Source organism: Dermochelys coriacea, chromosome 3 (genome assembly GCF_009764565.3).
Source record: "Dermochelys coriacea isolate rDerCor1 chromosome 3, rDerCor1.pri.v4, whole genome shotgun sequence".
Taxonomy (NCBI): Eukaryota; Metazoa; Chordata; order Testudines; family Dermochelyidae; genus Dermochelys; species Dermochelys coriacea.
In genome coordinates, this window is record NC_050070.1 from 152,603,424 (window position 1) to 152,630,504 (window position 27,081).

A 27,081-nucleotide genomic window follows, 5' to 3' on the forward strand; every position below is an offset into this window, starting at 1 on the left:
AACTATTATTCCAGGCTCTCTGTAAATTCAGGCACACATTGTTGCTTCCTTTACACTCAAGGTCTTGTTTTTAAGGTTTTGTCCGCAACCATAAAAGCTAGAGATTAAAAAAACTGAAAAGTGAAACTCTGGAAAATGCATAAGAGGCCTTGTTTGTGTATCTTTAGGCAGGTATGCCTAATGCTTTGGGGAACACTGCATTTCAGTTAGATGTTTAAGGAGCACAATTTATTTAGTTTATAAAAAGAAGGTCAAGAGGTGACTTTGTCACTGCCTGCAAAATGTCTGTGTGCATTAACATTAATGTAAAGGATTGTGTGATACATTCAGTTCAGGGATCAGTAATGTATTTATTTATTTTATTTATTTTGAGATTAATAACAGCACATGAAATACTGTTTAAGGTGTGATTTTTTTCCAAGGAGCTTAAAGGAATCAGGAGCCCAAATTAAGCTCTTTTAAAAGTTCCAACCTATATACAAGTAACTTTTAGTTCTTGCATATAGTCAGTATTTTATGATGGAATTAAGTGGTTTTGTTACCCAAATTTAATAAAATATTTCATATTTCAAACAGAACATGCTCTAGTAAATATGAGTTTACATTTCTCCATCCAATCCCTCGATTTCCCCTTCAAATCCTAGGGAGGATCCCTGCAGATCAGGGTTAAGGCACATGACAGTCAATGAAGAAAAGAAAAGGAGTACTTGTAGCACCTTAGAGACTAACAAATTTATTTGAGCATAAGCTTTTGTGAGCTACAGCTCACTCACGAAAGCTTATGCTCAAATAAATTTGTTAGTCTCTAAGGTGCCACAAGTACTCCTTTTCTTTTTTCGAATACAGACTAACACGGCTGCTACTCTGAAACCTGTTATTAATGAAGAAAAGCTTGCACTGCTATTCATATATTCTTGTTTTATAAAAAAAGAAAAAGTCTCCAATCTCTGAGGCTTTCAGTTGGCTAACATTCATTAGCAGTAAATACACTTTTAAAATATTTTCCTATTGCAATAGCACCTTTTAGAAAAGATGATCTTTAAAAAAAAAGCAAGATCATTAATTTTGTGTTTTACCTTTTACCCTTAACTTTTACCCTTATTAAATTCGTATTCAGTGTACTAAACATATGTCCAGGTAACAATCTATATTAAGGTAATTTACTGTATATATTTTAACAGACTTACACCAAAGAATGGGCTGAAATACTGAACCATAAAAGTATGCACATAGAAGATGCTGTCCAGGAGCTGATATCTATATTTGAGATGATTTATGAAATTAAAGATTCTAAGAAAACTTTAAAAAAGTATTCATTGCCAGGTACTTATTAGTGTGTGTACTTATGTTAAGCAATTTCTACTTTAAGTTTTTGAGAAAAGAGAGAGTATCTGACAGTAGAATTTCCTTCCAGAAAAGAGGGTTATTTTAGACCTCTACCTTCAACCCCTTCTTCTGTTGCATGGCTTCTCTTCTCATTCCTCACTAATGAGTTAATGTCCCCCACCTATTGAATTCAAATGCAGTCCAACATTTTTGCTCGGACTTCAGGACTAAGCCCCACCTTTCAGTTCAGACTGCCATACAAGTCCTTTCAAAACTGGAAATACTCCAGAAACCTATTATTATCATTAAGACAACAACTTGATATATTAATTGATCTTAAAACAATTAAATGTCTAAATCTTCCTTTTGAGAAAAAATTCAATTTGTATTCTGATTATTTACTGAACTACCAGGGTGGGTTGAATGAAGAAAGAAACTGCTAAAAGAATAAGATATTTCTTACTTGATAATTTTCTGTCTGCACAGCTTCTTTCCTCATTCATCATTAATGGGAAGTAGCAAGCATTGAATCACAGAGCAGAACCTTGGGCATTTTGCATTATGTCTTTTTGTGAAAAGATTTATTTCTGGGTGCCCTCAGACAGCAAATATTTTTTGTCTTTTTTCAGGGACCATTCTTGTATTTCTTCCCCATCCTTGCTGAGATGATCTGCCAAATATCGTCTTTTCCTTCTAGATCAGGGGCGGGCAAACTTTTTGGCCTGAGGGCCACATTGGGTTTCTGAAATTGTATGGAGGGCCACTTAGGGGAGGCTGTGCCTCCCGAAACAGCCAGGCATGGCCTGGTCCCTGCCCCCTATCTGACCCCTCCCTGCTTCTTGCCCCCTGACAGCCCCCCCCTTGCTTCCTGTCCCCTGACTGCCCCCCGCCATCCCATGCAACCCCCCCTTCCTGATTGCCCCGCTGGGACCCCTGCCCCCATTCAACCCCCTGTTCCCCGCCCTCTGACTGCCCCGACCACTATCCACCCCCCGCCCCTGACCACCCCTCCGAACTGCCCTGCCCTCTATCCAACACCCCCTGCTCCCTTCCCCCTTACCGCGCTGCCTGGAGCATCGGTGGCTGGTGGTGCCTCAGCCGTGCTGCCCAGAGCACCAGGACAGGCAGCCATGCCACCCGGCTGGAGCCAGCCATGCCACCGCTCTGCAGTTGCACTGCCTGGCAAGAGCTCACAGCCCCACTGCCCAGAGCATTGTGCTGGTGGCGCAGTGAGCTGAGGCTGCAGGGGAGGGGGAGCAACAGGGGAGGGGAAGGGCTGGGCAGGAGCTCAGGGGCCGGGCAGGAGGGTCCCACGGGCCGGATGTTGCCTGGGGGCCATAGTTTGCCCACCTCTGTTCTAGATGGAATGCTATGGGTAAATGCTGTGATGAATACACCAGTCCTATTATATAATAGCCTCCTTGCAGAATTGTAAAGAATGAGCTCCTCCCTGTTTGTTTATACAGAACATAGCTACCACGTTGTCACTTACTACTTCAATTGCTAAGTCCTGTAGGTGAGGTAGAAAAGATTTGAGACTTTGTTAGACTGCCCTTTGCCCCACCATGCTGATATGTAGATATTTCTCAAAGTGGTTCCAATGACTGTGTTCGCTGAACTGACCACCCCATCCTAAGTTGAATACATATGACGTGATCGTATATGATAGGAGTGGAGGATTGAATGACACCCTCCTCAGAATGTTGCTTCTCTATATCCACCATTTAAATGAAAATAGCATTTCTTTTGGAAGAGACAGCTTTATGCAAATGACTTGGCTGGTAATTTCTTGCTAGCCAATGCTGTAATAATCTCATTCTGAAGTGAGTGTATAGAGTTACAAATGTTGTTGAAACCTGAGGCCCATCAGTCTGAAGAGGAACATAACTATCTGGTTTGAGTCTCTTGGAGGTTCATTGGCAGACTGAATCTTTAGGAATTTTTCTTCTGGAGGGAAGGCTCTTCCAATTTGGGAATTTAAAATTGCTTCAATGAAACGGATCTGCTGTGTAGGAAGAGATGTGACGTCTTCCAACCTATTCTGAGATCTGGTTTCTCAAAAAGAATTAAAGCAAAGTCCACATTGATGGTCAGGGATTCTTTCAATTTAGGAAGGAACAATCAGTTGCACACATACAAAATGGGAAATGACTGCCTAGGAAGGAGTACTGCAGAAAGGGATCTGTGGGGTCATAGTGGATCATAAGCTAAATATGAGTCAACAGTGTAACACTGTTGCAAAAAAAGCAAACCTCATTCTGGGATGTATTAGCAGGAGTGTTGTAAGCAAGACCCGAGAAGGAATTCTTCTGCTCTACTCTGCACTGGTTAGGCCTCAACTGGAGTATTGTGTCCAGTTCTGGGCACCACATTTCAGGAAAGATGTGGACAAATTGGAGAAAGTCCAGAGAAGAGCAACAAAAATGATTAAAGGTCTAAAAACATGACTTCTGAGAGAAGATTGAAAAAACTGGGTTTGTTTAGTCCGGAAAAGAGAAGACTGAGAGGGGACAGATTACAGTTTTCAATTACATAAAAGATTGTTACAAGGAAGAGGGAGAAAAATTGTTCTTCTTAACCTCTGAGGATAGGACAAGAAGCATTGGTCTCAAATTGCAGCAAGGGAAGTTTAGGTTGGAAATTAGGAAAAACGTTCTAACTGCGAGGGTGGTTAAGCGCCGGAATAAATTGCCTAGGGAAGTTGTGGAATCTCCATCACTGGAGATTTTTAAGAGCAGGTTAGACAAATACCTGTCAGGGATGGTCTATATCAGTGGTTCTCAAAGCTGGTCCACCGCTTGTTCAGGGAAAGCCCCTGGCGGCTGGACCGGTTTGTTCACCTGCCGCCTCTGCAGGTTCGGCCTATCGTGGCTCCCACTGGCCACAGTTTGCTGCTCCAGGCCAATGGGTGCTGTGGAAAGCGGTGCGGGCCAAGGGATGTGCTGGTTACCCTTCCCGTAGCCCCCATTGGCCTACAGCAGTGAACCGTGGCCAATGGGAGCCGTGATCGACCGAACCTGTGGACGTGGCAAGTAAGCAAACCGGTCCAGCCCGCCATGGGCTTTCCCTGAAGAAGCGACGGACTGGCTTTGAGAACTACTGGTCTAGATAATACGTAGTCCTGCCATGTGTGCAGGGGACTGGACTAGACAACCTCTCAAAGTCTTCTCCAGTTCTATGATGCTATGAAATGAAGCTATTAGCCAGTCATCCACACAGAGCTATATGTGAATCTTGCAATCTTAAATGCTCTGCCGTGACTGAGTGGCATCTTGATACCTGACGAGCAGTAGAAAGGTCATAGAGGAGGATCCTGTACTCTTAGTGATATTCCCCAACCAGGAAACAGAGGTATTTGCGATGTGAAGGTATGATCAATGTATGAATATATGCATATTTGAGGTCAAGAGTGCTGAACCAATCTAGTGTGGATAGGGAAGGAATTATGGATGCAAGGATCACCGTGTGGAATCTGAACTTCATGACGAAGGAATTAAATGTTCTGAGGTCTAAGATGGGCTGGTCTGCCTTCCTTCTTCGTATTAGGACACATATTTGGGCTTTCTGCACTCTAACTTCTTTCCCAGTTTGAGACATATCCATGTTATAGCTCTGTTGCAGCGAATCCTGGAAGTAGATCAAACTACTCTATGAAGGCTCGGGGATTTGGCCACACCATTATCCGCCTCCAGACCAGTAAATGAGGTCTCCTTCCTTTCCTTTCCATTTCCCAGCTTTTAAAGCCAAACTCTAGAAGTAGTATGCAGCATCACTCTCTTTGCCTTTTGTCTTTTCTTGAGGCAATTGTTTAAAAAAGGTTCTTTACTTGAACAAGCTGGAGTACATTTCTTCCATTTTTATCACCTTGCTTGGAAGCAAAAGATGAGAAGGTGCTCTATGTGTGAGGAGATGAACTCAGGAGCTCCAGTAGGGGAGCTCTGTCACAATTGTTCTCAGCCTATGGACACTTGTTTCTCTGGGACCCTTGATTAGCTTAGCTCAGAATCTGGAGATTTGTGGAGATCTTTGTGTCTTCCAACACCAGCTGATACTCCTCCCCTGATACTGCCACAATGACATAACAGTTCTCCTCAAGTTAGGGAGGAGTGTCAAGGCCATCTCCAGTCAGAAATCAGTGGGGATCCAATTCCCCCTCCACCTTTAAGAGAATAATATCCAAAGTCCCTTCTCAAGTTGTTAAGTGGGTATTAAGAATCACATGACAAGGATCCTGGTCTTCCCATGTTTCCAGCAGAAGGATTTGGATTGGTTCAGGGGGAAGCCTATAGTGGGCTTGTTGATGGACAGGTAGAAGTACGGTTTGGGGTGAAGGTCATGGTTTCTGTAGTTGACTTTGCCTGCATGTATTGCAAAAATAAAAGGTGCCTTTAGTCTTTGTTACGCAGGAGGTCAGAGTAGATGATCATAGTGGTCCCTTCTGGCCTTAAAATCTATGTCTTTCTGTATTTCATTTCAACAAGGGGCACATTTTAGGGAAGAAGGAGGAAATATTTTGGTGGCAGGTTAATCTTTTAAAAATGGTAGTTGTTTGAAGGGATTTGGAATATTAAAATAAGCCCTAAGGAAGAAGTTTAGAAGGCCAAAGGCAGTGAGGCAATCAGAAATTTATGAAATTGCTCTGTAATTTAGCAAATGGACATCACCTCACTTTAGCATGTATGCATGTGTGTGTGTATATATGTATATGTATTTGTATATGTTACCCTTAAGCTATCAAAGCACTATGTGCCATAGGTGTGAAGAGAAAATCAAACACCTGTTCCAACTCCCATTAAAGTGAATGGAATGATTTCCATTGACTCCAGCATGCTCTAAAGCAGAATATAATCTTCAAGTTACAAGAAATACAGTTAAATAATTTAATATTTGTTGTAAGTCTAGTCTATTTTAGTTTGTATTGTCTTCTAATTGTTTTTTATTTACAGTAAAAGGGAAACATGTGGCATTTGGAGGTGATGGAGAGGAGGGAGATACTGATGGTTCTTCAGGTATTCTTAGTGAGGATGCTGAGGACAATGAGAAAGAAGATGAGTTTAGAAAGGTATTTCATTACAAAAAGAGAAAATGTATGAATTTCATAACAAAAGTTTTTAGAACTGAACAGAAAATGCCTAATTTTTCATAATTGAGTAACTGAAGCCACCATACAACTTCTGAGTGTAATTCATAAGGTTAAAAATGTCTTATCTTTCAACGAATGTATTATATGCTGCAGCATGGCTTTCATTAATCAATTTTTCAGTAAGTAAGGGAGCCAGAGATGTATTGGTTGGGCAACAGCCCAAGATGTTGTGCTATAATAAGAGGCCATAACAGACAGGCTTCCTCTAGTGCAGGCAAACAAACATTCTCCTCTTCCTCACAGTACAACCAACTACCCATTTCCTCCTCCTCTTCATTTCCCCACTGCCCCCTTCATTTCAGAAAGTCCACCCCTATATTTTTCTGTCAGACAGTGCAGGAAGGCATCCACCTTCTTTTTCATCTCCCACTCTGATGGGAGTTGAAGCTAAAGTGATAACTTAAATCCTAATGATAGTGCCAGGAGTTACAGCTGCTGGGTGCAGGTGAGTGGTAATGTGTTGTGGTGAATGGTGACTGGGTTGTGTATGGTGCATGGTGCTCATGGGTCCTGTGGATTGAATGATATTTTCCTATGAACTTCTTTAGTCCAGTACTGTTAGACTTTCCTGCCTTTGTTCCTTTCTTCAGAGATTGACACAAGATTCTTGTGATTTTTATCCCCAAAATGAATGCTGGCTCCTCTTGATGGCATCCTACTTACTGCAATCATATTGGGTATGTCTACACTGCGCACTAAGCCCAGGTCTTTGGCATGTGGATTTGGTGCTTCCAAGCCTGCATATGAGCATCCAAACTACTTTGTAAACTGTGTTTTCAGGTGCTGGACACAGGTCTAAGAGCTGTGCTAATGTGTCCATACTGTGCTATGAAGACCTTCTGACTCAGGTCTGCTGCTTGACCTGTGTGCAGACTGCAAAGTGACAGTGCTTGGACTTGAATCACAGCAAGACTCAGTTTCTGACTCCCCCCTGCCCTGCAGAGTCCTAGTACCTGGGTTGTGAGTGCTTGCTGACCAGAGTTAGAATGATTTGTGTGTGAATGGAAGGGGGGCTTGGGCTCAAAACTGAATCAGAGCCCAGGCTTAGTGTGCTGGTTAGACATACTTCATTTAGAGCCTGTTCTTATCAAGGCAAACTGAGTTTTCTCAGGGATTTATCTGTGTGCCCTCTTCCAAGCAGGGTGGGTGGGTTCTTTTTGTGGGGGTGTGATGGGAGAGGACTATTTCTCTCCTTCTAGCTCTAGCCTAGCAGCAGTTCTGGAAAGGAGAGGATATTTTGGAAGGTTTTCAGGAGACCAAGGGAATTCCTAATATTAATGCTTTCTGTAGCCCAGCATCTCCCACTTCTGTGGTACATATGGGCTATTCTTCTTTGACAGTTCACACGTATTCCACTCAAATAAGTGCATGCCCAGAGCTGGAGAGTTTTCTGTAGTAATATGTGTCAGTGTGGTGCATGCACTATGCACTTCCTGATAGTCCTTTCCAAGGCTATTTAAGCACAGCACTTCTTTGACCTCTCTCAGTTCTTTCTCACTTCAAGTGGCCTGAGTCAGAACTCCCCATGTAGTTTACCTCATGCAGTGAGAAATTCTCTTTCTAAATCTGCTAGTATTGTTAGTTTATAGTGGTGCATGTAGTTAGTGATAGTTTGGTAACTTTTGTTTTTTAGAAGAAGATAGTGCCTGGTGGCATTCCATCACTGGTTTCAAACATTGCCCATTGTATGGGGTAGCTATCCCAAACAGTGATCCAGACATGCTCTGTCTCTTATGCCTTGGTGAGGGGCATATCAGAGAGAGGTGCAGTATTTGTTGCTCCTTTAAATGAAGAACACAAATCTCTAGAAACTTATGCCTCAAACAGCACCTCAAGGAGCAGGTAGTATGATCTTCTTTGGCACTGAGGCCTATGGCGGGTCATTCAGCCTCACAACTGGCTTCTGAATGGTAACAAGTCTCAGACAGGCCTCTGACTCAGACTCCTCTCCACAGAAGAGAAGGGATCAATCCTCCTCTACAGGCCCTCCATGAAAGAGCGCCCATAAACTAGACAGAAGCCATGCCAAATCAAGAGACTTTCCTTCTACCTGAAAGAGAGATTATGAACACTGCTAAAATTCCTCTAGTGCATAGGGTAGAGCCCGACCTTCATCCCATGTCTCCTTGGTTCCAAGATGGAACCATACAAGTACTATATCATTGACTCTGACACTGTTACAGGGATGGCAGTTGAGTCCAGTACCAATAGACATGACTCCAGCACTGTTCCTTTTGGTGCCACCGCCCCCACAGCACTTTCAAGTGGCAACTGGCCTGCTTGGCCTATCCCAAGTTTTCCAATGGCACAAGACTATAACTTAAGATCTGCCTTCAGCCATTCTGGTTCTATCCAGTTCTGCAACCTCTACACACAGTCCACCAATGGTACCAGTACTAGTTTCCACACAGAGAGACAATACAAATGCTTCCCCGGCACCAACTTCGGTACCACGGTTTACCAGATTGGTATTGTCTCTGACTTTGACTTCTGTGCTGATTCTTTGTCCAGCGCCTCCAGTTTCAGCACCAAATTGGTCATCTGTTTTGATATCAGCACCAATAGAAAGGCTGTTCCTGGCAGTTTCAGGTAATTTGCGACCACTGTTTGTCCCTCCAATCCCACTTCTTCACTATGATCTGCATATGTTTGAGACTCTTGGACCACATGGTCTCATTTACTTACATACTGTTGCATTGAGAGGCTGCATCTGCACATTCTCCAAAGTTGACTGAAGTTGGTCTACCAACTGAATTTCCATTTATTATATAAGTTGACCAGGGTTCCCCAGCTGGCTCTGTTGTCCCTATGTCACAGCCAAGTCATAGGCATCCAGACTTAGTGATTAGAGCTGGGGTCCACAGTCATGGGACAGGAATCAAGAATCAGCCAGGTCAGGATACAGACTTGAGAGGAAAACCACAAATTGGTAACTGGAGTCATGCCAGGTCAGGATACCAGGGGTCAGAGGCAGGTGACAAACTGGAGATCAGAACCATGGGTCAAGAGTCAGAATCTGAAGGTTTTTCAGGACCTCATGAGATTAGCTGATACTTCAGACATCTCATTAGAGATAATCCAGAATAAATAGCACAAGGCATTGGACATTCTACAACTTGCTCAGTCAGGTAGACTAACCCTATCTATTAATGAAGGGTCGTTGCTCAGACCATATGACACATTTCTGTATCTATCTCTGAGACCTCCAAATGTGCAGGCAGGAGATACCAGGTACTGGTTAACACTTAGGGATATTTTTTTCAACACTCCACTCACAGAGGTCCTGGGTTATCCAGGCCATACATGAGAGTCAAAAAACAGCAGACCATAGAAAAAATTCCAAAGAAACTGGACCTTTTGGGTTGGAAAGTCTACTTCTCATGAGCCTTCAACTTAGAATAATTAATTATCAAGCACTTGCAAAATATGACTTCCTACTGTGGGACAGACTCCCACCCCAATGGACATGTTCCCTAAGGAATATCAAGAGCAAGTAAGATCAACTATGACTGAGGGTCAACTCAACAGCAGAACAACACTCTGGACAGTGACTGATGTCTCAGATATGGTGACAAGGACCACAGCTATGGCTGTGACAATGAGGCGGTCATCCTGGTTCCAGATTTCTGGCATCCCTTGTGAAGTCCAACTGACTATAAAGGACTTAGCATTTCAATGGAATGATCTTCTCAACAATATAATTAACGAAGAATTATGTTTGCTGAAAAATTCCTGTATGACCCTCTGTTTACTGGATTTCCATGTTCCAGCTCAGAATCACAAGCAATATCAACAGTGGCCTCAGTTCTCATTCAGATACAGGCCTCAACAGTTTCAAGAACATCTTTCAGAGCCACTGAGGAAGAGAAAATGTTCTGCCCCTCGGCAGCCCCACAACAAGGGCAAGTGCCCAGAAGCAGTACTAATGTGATTCTTGAGAGCACAGCTGGAGCATCTATGGATATGTCTCCTTCTACTCAGTTTGGCAACTGCTTGTTTTATTTCAAGGAATCTTAGATTGAGATTACCTTTGACCAGTGGGTCTTCAAGATTTGTGAACAAGTGGTATCCCATCAAGTTTCCGACTGAGGCCATGTCCTTCTTTCCCCCATGTCCCAATCTCTCTTCAGGGACACTTCTGCAACAAGAAGTCAACTCCTTACTACAGCTGGGAGCAATAGAGGTGGTACCTCAAGAATTCAGCTGGAAACACTTTTACTTCCAGATTCTTAATTCCAAAGAAGAAAGGGGGATTTACACTCATCCTAGACCTTTGATGTCTTAATCTCTTTATTCATAGTTTTAAATGCAGGATGGTTGCCTTAGCGTCTGTTATTCCCCCTTGGATCCTTTGGACTGGTTCATGGCTCTCATCTTGCAAGATGCCTGTTTTCACAGCTCAATAGTTCTGGCACACAGAACATTTCTAGAGTTTATGGTAGAGATATTTGAGTACAAATACAAAGCCCTACCCTTTAGCCTGTCCACCATTCCAAGGGTGCTTACCAAAGTTATCACCATGATTGAAGCCCACCTAAGAAGGCAAAGAATCCAGATTATTTTACCTGCACAACTGGCTGATATGGGGCACATCCCTGCAGCAGTTCACTGGCTCCATTCAAAAGGCTCTAGAACCTCTTTGTTACCCTAGGTCTTGAGGTCAACAAGGACTAGTGGACACAATTGGATCAGGTATGCACAGATCTTCTGTTCTTCTCATCCCTTCCATCGAAGACCCTAATCATGGATGCCTACACCAACTTCAGGTTCAGTGGAAATGGTTGATGCCCAAGACTTCCCTTCACATCAGTATGCTAGAACTCATAGCTGCCCCTCCTATGGAGACTTACCATACCAGTGCCTACAGACAATATCATGGCCGTGCATTACATGAATAGGCGAGGAGGAGCCTGGTTTTGCCCCGCAGTGTAAAGAAACCTTTCGTCTGTGAACTTGGAGTATTCGGCCTCATGTCACCCTGACAGCTTTCCATCTTCTGGGTCTTCAGAACACTATGATAGATTGGCTCAGCAGAGACCTCTCAGAAAACCCTGAATGATCCCTCAAATTTTGTTGTCCAAAGTCCGTTCCACAGGAGGGAATACCGGGTGATAGATCTATACATGACATGCTACAACAACAGATGCCAGAGGTTTTGCTCCAGAGGAGGTAAGAGCCCAGGATCCCTCACAGATGCCTTCCTCTTTCCTTGGACTGCAGATCTCATGTATGTTTTTCTAACAATATCCATGGTCTCCAAAGTCTTGTGGAAGCTTGGATAAGACTCAGACTGTCAATCTGATAGCCTCATCTTGGGCCAGGAAGCTCGAATACTCAGACTTGATGAAGCTTTTGATTTAGAAGCCAATCACTTAACTGGCCTTGCTTGACTTACTGTTTCAGGTCTACTGTCAGGTCCTCCATTCAGACCCAGACTCTATATGTTACAGCCTGGGTGCTGACTGACTGACCTCTGCTGAAAGGAATTGTTCAATGGCAATCCTAAACTTCTTGCTTCAGAATTGGAAGCCTTCCACAAGACAAATTTACTAATCCAAATAAGACCTTTCTCTCTGTGTAGTCTGAACAGCAGCACTTGCACTTCTGCAAACAATGGTCCCAAATATATTGAACTGTTTACTCCTCACTGAAACAGTCAAGAATGTCTCTTAGCTTGATTAAGGGTCATCTCCCTGCTGGAGGGACACATGTTATCTTCTCAGTCTACTGTACTGAGATTTCTTAAGGGACTGATTTATGCCTTTCCACCAGTCAGAGAACCCCTTGCTCCCTGGGATCTCAGTGTAGTGCCAACTTGCTTAATGGTTCCTCCCTTCAAGCCAATGGCTCCCTTCTGATACTATCACCTTTCCATGAAGACATCTTTCCTGTTGGCCATAGCATTGGCCAGGAGAAAAGGAGAAATTCAGGCCCTCCTGGCAGAACCCTCCATACAGTCTTTCACAAGGATAAGATCACCCTGAGGTCTCAACCCAAATTCCTGCCTAAGGTTGTCTCAGACTTTCACATTAATCAATCTATTAATCTACCAGCCTTTTTTTCACCACAGATCTCATTCTTACCTGACCAGAGTAAAACTTCATACACTAGATGTGTTTAGAACATTGTCCTTTTACATGGCCAAGATTAGATTAGTTAGACAGCACCAAGACTATTTGTTGTATTTGCAAAATGGAAAAGGGACAACCAAGTTTTTCACAGAGACTATCCAAATTGGTTTTGGACTTTATACATTCTTGCTATGGATTAGTGAAGCAAGATTCACCTGGTCACATAAGGTTTTATTCAACCTGAGTTCAGGCAGCATCTGCCAATCTTTGACCAATGTTCCCTTGACTGAGGTTTGTAGAACGGTAATTTAGAAATCAGTCCATACTTAGACCACTCACTATGCCTTGGTACAGGCCTCTAGATCAAACGCAAGCTTTGGTAGAGTGGTCCTTCAATTGATATTTCAGTAGAACCCCTCTTAGACATGTCCAAGAACAGTGTACTGCTTGCTAGTCACCAAAAATAGTGCGGGGGATTATCACTCTAGAAGAAAGTACAATTATTTATATCACAGCAACTCTGGTTCTTCGAGATGTATTATCTTCACATTTTCCATTACATGCCCTCCATCTATGCTAAATCAGAGTCCTGACACTTAGGATTCTTATTGGCAAAGGAACTGATAGGCAGTTGAGGCCACCCTGCCCTTTATACCCTCAGCTGGTCACAAGGGCTGCCAGAGTGCAGGAATGGCCCAAACTGCTATCTCAAAATAATCGAATCTCACACATGTTGGGTGCATCTACCTCAAGAGTGGAATCTTATTTTTATTTTGTTTTAAGTGGGTTTCATCTTCATGGACTTCAAAGTAACTTTTTTTTATCAGATGATTCTGGTGATTCATTTTATCAGATGATTTTTTTATCCAGATGATTCTGGACTTCAAGCTCTTTGACTTATAGACCAATTCCCAAATAGAAAAATTACTGTAAATCCCTTGTTTTTGAGAAGGAACTGGAGGTGTTGAAACTAATAACTGATTATAAGTTTATTCAAACTTACTTTAAATCTTGCTGATGGATGAATGCTGAGTGACTGGTTGTTGCTAGATTTCTTTTTCAATTAGCTATTTTTGTAGGACTTTTATGATGAACATTCTGTAATCTTGTGAGCCAATGTCATCTCAGGTCTTTCATTCAGATAAAACAATGCCAGTGTTCTCAAAAGTGGTCTCATGAATCTGTATTTTTGATATTTTTAGGTATTCACAGACATCAGTCTCTATGGTATTCAAAATACCAAATATTTTTAAATTGCTGATTTAATCAGGACTTTTCCAAATCTAAAGATGACCTAATTTTAATCAGATTAGACCTGCTTGCATGGCTCCAAGATAGCCTTGCACCTGATTAGTTCAAATATCTTGGAGGGAGGTGCTGCAAGGTGGCATAACCAAAGTTTGCAAGTCATAAGAATCAAGGATTAGGCTGAGAAGTCCAGCCTTTTCAGTCAGTAAGTCACATGAAGGAAGACTGATGTTCCAGAAGCTCAGAGAGCTTGAGGAGAGGAAGTCACAACATCAACACACAGGCTATGCCAGCCTTTGACCAATCTTTCTGCATCTGAAGAAGGTCTGCTAGTGAGAAGCACTGTGCCAGCAGAACATTACTGTCTGGCTTCTTCACTGCAGTTCTAGCTCTTACTCTATGAGAGACCAGAAGACTGAGAGAACCGAAGAGGTTGCAACCCCCTATTATCTTAAGTATCTTAATTTTCCTTTTTCTATTTTTATTAGCCAAGAAACAGCCCAGGCATTTTATATATTATAGAGCTGATCCAGAGAATAGAAGGGTGTGCTGTCTTCCGGGTGCTAAGATATGGGATGTAGACCTGAGGTTGAAAAGGATCCTAAAGGGAGCGGGAAAGAATCCCCTAATTATCCTTCATGTGGGAACAAATGATACGGCTAGATTCTCGCTGGAAAGTATTAAGGGAGACTATGCTAGGCTGGGGAAGATGCTTAAGGAAATTGAGGCTCAGGTGATCTTTAGTGGGATCCTTCCTGTTCCTAGAGAAGGGCAACAAAGGTGTGACAAGATTATGACCGTCAACAGATGGCTTAGGCAGTGGTGCTATAAGGAGGGCTTTGGGATGTATGGCCACTGGGAGGCATTCACGGACAGAGGACAGTTCTCTCGGGATGGTCTTCATCTCAGTAGGGAAGGAAATAGACTTCTAGGATGGAGGCTGGCACAACTGATAAAGAGAGCTTTAAACTAGGAATTAGGGGGAGATGTCCAGGAAATCTCCACGCCAGATTTTAGCATTGAGAGGGAAGAAGATGAAATAAGAAAAGATACAGCTGTGAGTAGGAGAATGTATATAAGGAGCGAGGGCGGTGTGGATACTAGTCTAATAGGTTATACTGGCTGTAGAATGACTGTGCCTAATAGGGTACAAAATGTGAGCAAGGCCAAACAGCAAAAATTAAGATGTTTATACACCAATGCGAGGAACCTAGGTAACAAAATGGAGGAACTAGAGCTACTGGTGCAGGAAGTGAAACCAGATATTATAGGGATAACAGAAACATGGTGGAATAGTAGTCATGACTGGACTACAGGTATTGAAGGGTATGTGCTGTTTAGGAAAGACAGAAACAAAGGTAAAGGTTGTGGAGTAGCATTGTATATCAATGATGAGGTAGAATGTAAAGAAATAAGAAGCGATGCAATGGATAAGACAAAGTCCGTGTGGGCAAAAATTACATTGGGGAAGAAAACTAGTAAAGCCTCTCCTACGATAGTGCTTGGGGTGTGCTATAGACCTCCGGGATCTAATTTGGATATGGATAGAGCCCTTTTTAATGTCTTTAATAAAGTAAATACTAATGGAAACTGCGTGATCATGGGAGACTTTAACTTCCCAGATATAGACTGGAGGACCAGTGCTAGTAATAATAATAGGGCTCAGATTTTCCTAGATGCGATAGCTGATGGATTCCTTCATCAAGTAGTTGCTGAACCGACTAGAGGGGATGCCATTTTAGATTTAATTTTGGTGAGTAGCGAGGACCTCATAGAAGAAATGGTTGTAGGGGACAATCTTGGCTCAAGTGATCATGAGCTAATTCAGTTCAAACTAAATGGAAGGATTAACAAAAATAGATCTGCAACTAGGGTTTTTGATTTCAAAAGGGCTGACTTTCAAAAATTAAGGAAATTAGTTAGGGAAGTGGATTGGACTGAAGAACTTATGGATCTAAAGGCAGAGGAGGCCTGGGATTACTTTAAATCAAAGCTGCAGAAGCTATCGGAAGCCTGTATCCCAAGAAAGGGGAAAAAATTCATAGGCAGGAGTTGTAGACCAAGCTGGATGAGCAAGCATCTTAGGGAGGTGATTAAGAAGAAGCAGAAAGCATACAGGGAGTGGAAGATGGGAGGGATCAGCAAGGAAAGCTACCTAATTGAGGTCAGAAGATGTAGGGATAAAGTGAGAGAGGCTAAAAGTCGAGTAGAGTTGGACCTTGTAAAGGGAATTAAAACCAATAGTAAAAGGTTCTATAGCCATATAAATAAGAAGAAAACTAAGAAAGAAGAAGTGGGGCCGCTTAACACTGAGGATGGAGTGGAGGTTAAAGATAATCTAGGCATGGCCCAATATCTAAACAAATACTTTGCCTCAGCCTTTAATAAGGCTAAAGAGGATCTTAGGGATAATGGTAGCATGAGAAATGGGAATGAGGATATGGAGGTAGATATTACCATATCTGAGGTAGAAGCGAAACTGAAACAGCTTAATGGGACTAAATCGGGGGGCCCAGATAATCTTCATCCAAGAATATTAAAGGAATTGGCACCTGAAATTGCAAGCCCATTAGCAAGAATTTTTAATGAATCTGTAAACTCAGGAATGGTACCGAATGATTGGAGAATTGCTAATATAGTTCCTATTTTTAAGAAAGGAAAAAAAAGTGATCCGGGTAACTACAGGCCAGTTAGTTTGACATCTGTAGTATGCAAGGTCCTGGAAAAAATTTTGAAGGAGAAATTAGTTAAGGACATTGAAGTCAATGGTAAATGGGACAAAATACAACATGGTTTTACAAAAGGTAGATCGTGCCAAACCAACCTAATCTCCTTTTTTGAAAAAGTAACAGATTTTTTAGATAAAGGAAATGCAGTGGATCTAATTTACCTAGATTTCAGTAAGGCATTTGATACCGTGCCACATGGGGAATTATTAGTTAAATTGGAGAAGATGGGGATCAATATGAACATCAAAAGGTGGATAAGGAATTGGTTAAAGGGGAGACTGCAACGGGTCCTACTGAAAGGCGAACTGTCAGGTTGGAGGGAGGTTACCAGTGGAGTTCCTCAGGGATCGGTTTTGGGACCAATCTTATTTAATCTTTTTATTACTGACCTTGGCACAGAAAGTGGGAGTGTGCTAATGTTTAAAAAGGATGAATTCAAACTGGAGCAGGTACAGAGAAGGGCTACTAGGATGATCCGAGGAATGGAAAACTTGTCGTATGAAAGGAGACTTAAGGAGCTTGGCTTGTTTAGCTTAACTAAAAGAAGGTTGAGGGGAGATATGATTGCTCTCTATAAATATATCAGAGGGATAAATACAGGAGAGGGAGAGGAATTATTTCAGCTCAGCACCAATGTGGACACAAGAACAAATGGGTATAAACTGGCCACCAGGAAGTTTAGACTTGAAATCAGACGAAGGTTTTTAACCATCAGAGGAGTGAAGTTTTGGAATAGCCTTCCAAGGGAAGCAGTGGGGACAAAAGATCTATCTGGTTTTAAGATTCTACTTGATAAGTTTATGGAGGAGATGGTATGATGGGATAATGGGATTTTGGTCATTAATTGATCTTTAAATATTCAGGGTAAATAGGCCAAATCCCCTGAGATGGGATATTAGATGGATAGGATCTGAGTTACCCAGGAAAGAATTTTCTGTAGTATCTGGCTAGTGAATCTTGCCCATATGCTCAGGGTTTAGCTGATTGCCATATTTGGGGTCGGGAAGGAATTTTCCTCCAGGGCAGATTGGAGAGGCCCTGGAGGTTTTTCGCCTTCCTCTGTAGCATGGGGCATGGTTGACTTGAAGGAGGCTTCTCTGCTCCTTGAAGTCTTTAAACCATGATTTAAGGACTTCAATAGCTCAGACATGGGTGAGGTTTTTCATAGGAGTGGGTGGGTGAGATTCTGTGGCCTGCGCTGTGCAGGGGGTTGGACTGGATGATCAGAATGGTCCCTTCTGACCTTGGTATCTATGAATCTATATCCTTTAATTTTAGGATGTGAAAGTGTACTATGTACATGCACAGGCCCGCCGACAGCAATTCTGGGCCCCAGGGCAGAACAGTCAGTGGGCACTCTTCCAGCACGGCCCGGGCTTCCACATACCCACTTGGCTGCCTTCGCTACTGCTGACACCACCCATTGCATGCCTAGGAGCTCTGCGGCCCGCCAGGGCAATTTAAAAGGGCCCAGGGCTCCCATGCCCTTTTGAATCGCCCAGGCCCCTGGGCAATTACCCTTTTCCCCCTTCTCCCCCGACTCCCACCCCCTGTCAGCAGGCCTGTACATGCGTGTATGTCTGAGCACCCATAAAGACCACAAGGGGAAGGCACCAAAAAAGGAAAGATCCCCAAGTTTAAACAGCCCTAAATATTGTCTCATAGACTATATGAATAGTTTTATCTTTAAAAGTCTTGATGATAGACTTTAAATTATCTGTAGTTTCTAGTAAATAAGAGTTGCCCAACCTTCTGCTTTTCAAGAGTGTTTCATTAAAAATCTGTATTATAATATCTCTGTTGTGGAGAAGGAGGAAAAGGTTAGCCACCACATAAGAATAGAATTCTAGGAAGGAAGCATTATTATTGGCTTCTCAGGTTGTGGTTTAGACATTAAACCAGGGGTGGCCAGCCTATGGCTCCGGAGTCACATGTGGCTCTTCAGAAGTTAATATGCGGCTCCTTGATAGGCACCGACACCAGGGCTGGAGCTACAGGCACCAACTTTGCAGTGTGCCGGAAGGTGCTCACTGCTCAACCCCTGGCTCTGCCATGGGTCCTGCCCCAACTCCACCCCTTCCTCCCCCCCAAGCCTGTAGTGCCCTTGCTCTTCCCCCCTCTCCCCCAGAGCCTCCTGAACGCAACGAAACAGCTGATTGGGAGGTGTGGGGAGGGAACAGGAGGCTCTGATCGGTGGAGCTGCAGATGGGTGGGAGGCACTGGGAGCGGGGTGGGGAAGCTGATGTATTACTATGGCTCTTTGGCAGTGTACATTGTTAAATTCTGGCTCCTTCTCAGGCTCAGGTTGGCCACCCCGCATTAAACCATTTGCTTTCAGTATTAAACTCTTGACCTGCTTTAAACCAAAGATCTGATAGACTTTAGTGTAAAAATCTTTAGTTGGGATTTATAACCAAATATTCAACCACCTTTTTAGAATCCTCTTTAGAATTTATAAGCATTGATTTTGATATTAATTTCATTTAATTAATTTGATGATTAAATTCCAATCCAATATTGAATCTAATTTATTGATTTGATTTTGATTTAATTGTTGTAATGTTCCATTTTTAGTTTAATATTACTATTAACAGCTTAGCTTTGATTGTTTTATTGATTTTTCTTTTGTTTAAATTTTTAAATACAATGTTATTGAACCACATTTCTTTCAATAAGCAGGATCGGTCCAGAACCTTTGACGATCTTGTTGGGTGTTGGCTAGTTAAACTAAAAACCTGACCATAATTCCCCATAATTAGTCATTGATTCTCAGCTGGTGTAAGGAGGGACCAAAATGTCCCATTTCTGGCTGAGGTAATATTTCTTGTGGTGTAGGCATTGCAGAAGAAATTAAAAATGCAGGTACAATTATTTCAGATCGTTAAAATGAGAATTTTTTTTAAAAAAATGTTACTTCATTGAGTAACTTAGAATAATTTTCTCTCCTTTATTTTACCTTCTCCAATTTACTTCTTTTACATTTCTTTTAACCTTTGGATTATATGCATACAGGATCTAAATATTTTTATTTGTTGCAGGAATGTAAAGAGGTAGTTGCATATTTCAGTCATCAGTTACTAGACAGTCTGTTGAAAGCCACCCGGCTATCTTTGGATACTCTTAAAAAAAGAATGTTTGTTTCAAAGTAAGTTGCAAGTGAAGTAGTAATGCAGTAAAACAGCTTAGAGAGTAATACTGAGGTAGTATTATGAAAATCCATTTGGTTTCTTTATCTTTCTTACCAAGAATTTATATGAAAGACTAAGGGGAAAATGCATTTATGTTCATTGATTGTAATTCTTTTCTTCTAGTACCAATGGATGCTACACATCCTTTTTCCATGAACCAAAGCCTTCTACCTTTTAATATAACTTCCTGTTTTCAATAGACAAAATAAAGGGTTTTGGCAGTGTAACATATTTCAAATTCATTATTTTTTGTTTGTTTTTTTCTAGTGGCACTCCCAATACAGTGGGTGGTTTCCGGAAATTGGAGAAAGAATTAACCTTGCTTTACATAGCTCATATTCTAACAATGGACAAACAGATTAACAAAGGCTTTTTCCTTCAATCCTTCCACTAGGATTTTCCTTCAATACTAAGGAAGGTTATCCTAGTGACAGTTTTGATAGCAGATGTATCTGTGAATGCCATGTGCTTTGACTTTAGAACAGTAAACTCAAACTCTGAAACCAAGCACTAGATCTAATTTCATCCACAGATAGTGAACAAACACTCTAAGCAAATATTTTGTGCTTCCAAGTTCAAAGAATCCTTACTTTTCTGAGAAAAGATGGTGAAACAATTATAGCTTACAATGCCCCAACCCAAACAGTTGCTTCCTCTCTCAGCCAACAAACCAAGAAAAGAATAAAAGTTTTCCTTTACGCAGAGTCGCTCCTTTTGCTCATACTCAGAGCAAAGATACCTGAGAAAGGAGAACACTTGCAGTGTTTTCTTGGATTGCAGATGCAATCCTTGGAGTAGAGTCTAGGATTCCAAGACTAGAGTTATCTCAGATGCCCCCTAGACATGGCATCAACTATCCACAGAGATTTGGGCCAGTTCTGTAATCATAACAGACTTTGGGGAAACTGTCCTTGCTTAGGAGATTGGTCCTCCCCCACTTCATGCAGCAAAATTTGGGAAATATCCCTTTGGAAGGACTGGAGTTGTTCAGTGAAAAGACACTTAGCACTCTAGAAATTAAAGGATTCCTGATCAATCCTAATCTGTCTACCAACCTTCCTATGGAAGACCCTTTTCCATTTTCAACGTAAGGGACAACAGTAATAGTAGGCTATGGCTTGGTACACAGGTTCCTCAATGAGACAGTCGTTTACTAGAAGATAAAGGTCTAGACATTAGAAAAAAAAAGTCTTTATATGGTTCAATTTCTGAATCTTCCTCCAAGATGCAAATCTAAGGACACTCTTGAATTTTCTAAACTTCTGGATTTTAATTTCCCTTCCATTTCTTCTTGAGGAAACACTATTTTTTTCATGATGGCCTGGAATTGAACCTCAGACAAATGGATTTTGGAAATTCTCTGACAAGGCAGTGTAATCCAACTCCTACACATAACATCTGGCCACTGCCTACCTTCAGAGATCTTCCCATTGCAGATATATATAAAGCAGCTACTCTTCACATTTTTACAAAGTATTGTTGCTTGGGTTTGGCTTCAAGTTTCAGGTTTCCCATACCCAAGATTTATTTCTAAGGTAGGGAAGTCCAAATTCTCTCTATAGCCCTACCACCACTGCCAAGAAAATAAAAATTTGCAGGATGCGCTTTTTCTTTATTTAACCAATTTCCTTTCAATATATTTTTTTCTTTCTAATTACTGTCTCCTCCTACAGACATTAATGTATCTAGTTTCTTGTGTTGGATGTTTAAGAGGTGTTCTATCATTGTGCTTATTGCAGCTTTATCAATTTTGGGGGATGGGAATGGGGGACATGACTCATACTTTTGGCTACAAAGTGAAATCCTGGCCCCTTTGCAGTCAATAGGAGTTTTGGCTTTCACTTCAGTGGAGCCAGAATTTCAGCACAGATACCCTGCATAGATGGAATCTTGAGAGAAGGAAATTACTTAGAAGTTTTTCTGGTTCACTAAAAATATCATCTTGCAGAATTCTCACTCACCTAGCCACTGCATTTTAGGATTTGTAAACTGTCTGTTTTAACATGTCCTGATTCTTGCAACTTGTTTTCACTTTTTTTTGTCTTTGGGGGTATGGTTTAATCATGTGTTGATCATTTTGTAGTGGTTTATCATCCTGGCAATTTCACTTTCCACCCTATTGAAGGACCTGATTGAAATGCTTGGTGAGCAGATTTCATTATTTTGGGGAGCCTTCTGTCACACTTAAACAAGTACTGACTGAAAGACTCTAAGGGCAGTGGCTAGGTCCAGGGTGACATGTGGCTATCTTTGGTGGGGATGGTGGTGCTCTTGGCTGCTACCACTACCCTTAGACATTAAAAACTTTTAGAACTAGGGGCATTCTGTCTGTCCTGTGTTATAGATCCTGGGGTGAGAATTCTCCGAAATGATTTCAGAGATGCCAAATTTCAAGGGAAGTAATTTCCGTTTATAGTAACTCAAATGATGATGGCATTATAATTGAAATGTTTTATGTGAAGTATATATAATGTATTTCAATTTTATTTTCGGCGCCAGCACCTTTGGACGAACACCTTTTTTTGCTCAGGCAAGCAAATCTGAAGAGGTTGTTTCTTTCCTAAAAGCTGAAGTGCATCTTGCTATTCCTAATGTGGTAAGCAATGTATGATATTATATTTAGCAAAGTAAGAAGATGTTATTTAAGAATTACATTTCCATATCCCCACTTGTGAGATGTGTGATACCTGTGCTGACCTTTCAGAGTAGCAGCCGTGTTAGTCTGTGTTCGCAAAAAAGAAAAGGAGTACTTGTGGCACCTTAGAGACTAACAAATTTATTTGAGCATAAGCTTTTGTGAGCTACAGTTCACTTCATCGGATGCTGACCTTGAAACCATCTAAAAGAACAGTGACTGCTGGGGCAAGGCAGGTGTCCCCTTAGTAAAATGTGTTCACACCCCGACATCCTCAGTTCCCTCTTACAGTGGCTAGCTGCAGGCATCAGGACCATTTATAGAGTGTTGTAGTATTTGTCAGCAACTATATTTTATATTTGTTCATTTCTGTTCTTTTTGATTATTGTAGTTGGCTGTTAATTTCTCCCTTATTTTTGGGTTTTGAAATGTTAGATTGGTTCTTTTTTATATTGACTCTTTGGCTGTTTTATGGCTTCAGCCCTTGGTGTGGTTATGTGATTGTGTTGATAGTTTTTTTTTTTGCTGTGGTGTTTTTGTCATGACCACAATCTTTACAAGCACATCACCTCACTTGTATTATGAACAATGGAAAGTGGTGATCATGTGGAAAAAGATAAATTCTTTATAGGTTTCTCTGAAGATTTTATGTACCAGCCTGTGCTGACAGATAAACTTTGTTATGGAAATTAATGCCAAAAATTGCCATTAATACTAAATACTTATTTTCAAAACAAATCCATTTCACCAGATCTATTTAACAAGGAAGGTAGATGGGAGTAGCAAACTAGGATGTGTGCATGTGGGTTTTTTTTAGAGATTCATGAGGAAGGTGTCAGAGTAGCAGCCGTGTTAGTCTGTATTCACAAAAAAGAAAAGGAGTACTTGTGGCAACTTAGAGACTAACAAATTTATTTGAGCATAAGCTTTCATGAGCTACAGCTCACTTCATCGAGGAATGCATCCGATGAAGTGAGCTGTAGCTCATGAAAGCTTATGCTCAAATAAATTTGTTAGTCTCTAAGGTGCCACAAGTACTCCTTTTCTTTTTTATGAGGAAGGTGGAGACTGGATTATGAATATACAGGGAAGTTTAGGGAAGTGCAACAGGTAGGGGGAATTTGGAGTAAAAGAGGGAAGGGGTATACTCTCTAGCTGCTTTGCAATGATCTGGCTAAACAAAGTAGCTTTAATTCCTGCGTAACTGGACAAATATGTTCAGGCTGTTTTATGCTACTCTAGAGTGGCATAAAGCAGCTGGGGCATACTGGTGAATCTAGGCATGAAAATTATATATTTAAAACGTGATTTGAGATTGATACTACATATCTTAAAATCTCTAGAAATGTCCCATGGTGTATTCTTTGAATTTCTTATGTAGTGTTAATATATGAAAACTGTAATTAAAACCAAAAATTTACATTTTCTGACAAAAACTGTTTTGAGATGGAGTTAAATACAATACAGGGATGTTGTAATTATCCCCAAACCAAATGTTGTTCTTTGAGATTTTTTTTTTTTGCACATGGATCTTACTTCAAGGTGCATGTGTGCTCCATGAACATGAGATTGTGGTTTTTTTGAGCAGCGGCGTCCACTGGGGTTGCACCTGCACCCTACATATTGTCCCTTACTTCTTTTTTTTAATTACCCATGGCAGCTGAGACGGAACTTAGGATATTTCACCTGCTTCCCCACAATCCTTTATTATAGATTCAGTGTTTTATGTAGTAGTTAGGTATTTATTACTAGTTATGCTTATTGTTTTACTTTTATATAGCCCAAACCCACACATTTTTATACGTTTTAGTTCGGGCCAGGGCCTTCTCAACACCAAGACCTTTCAGCCTCATGGCAGAAGCTAAGTCCCCAGGATTTAAATCTTGACCACCTTCTTCAAGTGCTTGGCTACATATATTTCACTGTTGGTGTGCATGCGCCCAATGCACCTGAGTTCAGATTCTTTTGGCCAGCAGTGTCTGTTGATTCCAAGATTCTGACTTGTGTCTGTCTATACAGCTGGTTCACAGGAAGTACATGTAATTCCTAGTAGGAAAGACTTACTACCAGTGCAGGTTCACCGAGGGCCTTGCAGTGATGGCAACACATTTAAGAAGGCGCGGTACACAAATTTACCCATATCTCAATAACTGGTTGATCAGAGAGAAATCACCTCATCAAGTAGCACAGTTCAAACATTCTTCAGTCTGTTCTCACTGGGGTTCAGAATAAACAAGGCCCACGTTCACTATAACCCTTATCATAGAATACATAGGGATGCTGCTGTATTCAAATTCAGCAAAAGTGTATTTCCCATGGTAAAGATTCCAGATTATAGTGGACTTTATTACCCAATTACAGGCTCACCAAAACATCAACAAGGATGTGCCTCAGACTTCTGGGACACATGGTCTCCTGAACATACATGACACAGTTTGCTAGACTTCATCTATGTTCCATACAGGGGTAGTTAAAAATCAGTGTATTTTCCCAGAAAAAATCACATGGACATGCAAGTGACCTTTGCAAATGAAGTTATCTTCTTATTAGACTGGTAGAAAGACACACATCAAGTAGAAAAGGGGTTCACTTCTCCTGGCTTCTGTCTACCAAGAATCTAGTGACAGATGCCTCCATTCAAGGATGGGAAGCTCACTCAGATTACCGATAAATACAAGACCTCTGGTAGTTTTAGCATATTATTTCAATAGAACTAACAGTTTTAGGAAGTCATTTTGGTTATTTGTTTCTTACACTATGACCTTTATGATTCTTAGTATTTCTGCCCAGACCTTTTCCAGGAATGTTAAACAATGTATCATTTAATGTTATGAGTGAGCAGTAGTCCCTGTGGCACTGTTGTAAGGTTTCATTGTACTAGGACAGTGACAGTGTCTTTTGCTTGCCTTAAACATGTTCCTATTGAAGAAATCTGTAAATCTGCTCCTTGGAAGTCAGTCCATGTCTTTAATAAATATTATGCTTTGGATTTAGATTTGATGATGCTTCAAACTTTATTTAATTAGGACTCTGTTCTACGTCCTGAGTTTTCAGCACTGCTTGCCATACTACTCACAAGTGGGAATATGCAGAGCCACTCAAAGTAGAAATGAAGATTACTTACTTGTAACTAGAGTTCTTCTAGATGATTCTGCATATTCACCCTTCCCTCCCACATTCCCCTCTTTCTTAGAGTTATATTATGGTTTCTCTATGTTGGTAGTGGAAGGAACTGAGGCAGAAAACAGTGCAGAACCCCTATATAGACTCACCCTCAGAACGTTAAGGTACACTGAGGAGAGAGACAGGAGGGAGCATATGTGTGCTCTAATAGGTGCTGCTTGTAGACAGTTCTACCATTAGCCTGCAGTGGACAGCACATAACCCGTAAGTGTGAATGTGCAGAGTAATTTTGGAGAACTCCAGGTATAAGTAAATAACCTTCATTTACTACAATGTAAGTAACCTTTTTATGAATCCAACAAATTTAATAAATATTAAATTTAAAAGAAATGCAAACATACTGAGATATGGAAAGGCACATTTAGGGCACTCAGATTACCTTAACTCTGCCTCATAGTGACACCATGGTGGGGAGGGGGGGAGGAGGAGAAAAATCTGCATCTTTAAAAAGAAATTTAATCTAATCTGGGACCAAAAAGATGAATATGCCTTAATCATAATCATATGATTATTGCATTGTGACACTACAGGACATTTTCAGAAATGGTCTTTGTCAAGGTTCCTTCCCCACTCTGAACTCTAGGGTACAGATGTGGGGACCCACATGAAAGATCCCCTAAGATTATTCTTACCAGCTTAGGTTAAAAACTTCCCCAAGGTACAAACTTTGCCTTGTCCTTGAACAATATGCTGCCACCACCAAATGATTTAAAACAAAGAACAGGAAAAGAGACTACTTGGAGAAGTCTTCCCCCAAAATATCCCCCCAAGCCCTACACCCCCTCTCCTGGGGAAGGTCTGATAATAATATCCTCACCAATTAGTCCAGGTGAACACAGACCCAAACCGTTGGATCTTAAGAACAATGAAAAATCAATCAGGTTCTTAAAAGAAGAATTTTATTTAAAGAAAAAGTAAAAGAATCACTTCTGTAAAATCAGGATGGTAAATACTTTACAGGGTAATCATATTCAAAACATAGAGAATCCCTCTAGGCAAAACCTTAAATTACAAAAAGACATAAAAACAGGAATACACATTCCCTCCAGCACAGCGAATTTTACAAGCCAAAAAACAAAAGGAAATCTAACACATTTTCTAGCTAGATTACTTACTAACTTTACAGGAGTTGGAAGGCTTGCATCCTTGATCTGTTCCCGGCAAAGGTATCACACAGACAGACCAAAACTTTTTCCCCCCTCCAGTATCTTGTTTCCTCATTGGTCATTTTGGGTCAAGTGCCAGCGAGGTTACCTTAGCTTCTTAACGCTTTACAGGTAAAAAGATTTTGCCTCTGGCCAGGAGGGATTTTATAGCACTATATACAGAAAGGTGGTTACTCTTCCCTTTATATTTATGGCAGTCTTGTTCCTGGTAATGATGCTGAGGAAGTTGAGGTCAGCTTTACAAATCCAGAAGTGAAGGTTTTTGAACCTGTATCTGTCTTTGTCAGCTCCTTCAAGGATTCCAGCCAGGAACCTTGGATAATTCAGCTTCTCTCATGGCTCTCTAATTCTCTCTAATTCTCTCCTGAATTAGAAGGATCTGAAGCCTAGCC

At 41.2% G+C, this 27,081-nt stretch overlaps 1 protein-coding gene across 1 annotated transcript in view; it reads left to right on the plus strand.

Annotated features, from left to right (window-relative positions):
- The window catches only part of DNAH8 (dynein axonemal heavy chain 8), a 617,537-nt gene that overhangs the window by 198,246 nt on the left and 392,210 nt on the right, over positions 1–27,081 (plus strand). The window contains exons 22-25 of the mRNA XM_043511607.1: positions 1,182–1,323; positions 6,273–6,388; positions 19,556–19,661; positions 22,198–22,301. Coding sequence (XP_043367542.1) covers positions 1,182–1,323; positions 6,273–6,388; positions 19,556–19,661; positions 22,198–22,301 — 468 coding nt within the window. The remainder of the gene's footprint in view (positions 1–1,181; positions 1,324–6,272; positions 6,389–19,555; positions 19,662–22,197; positions 22,302–27,081) is intronic.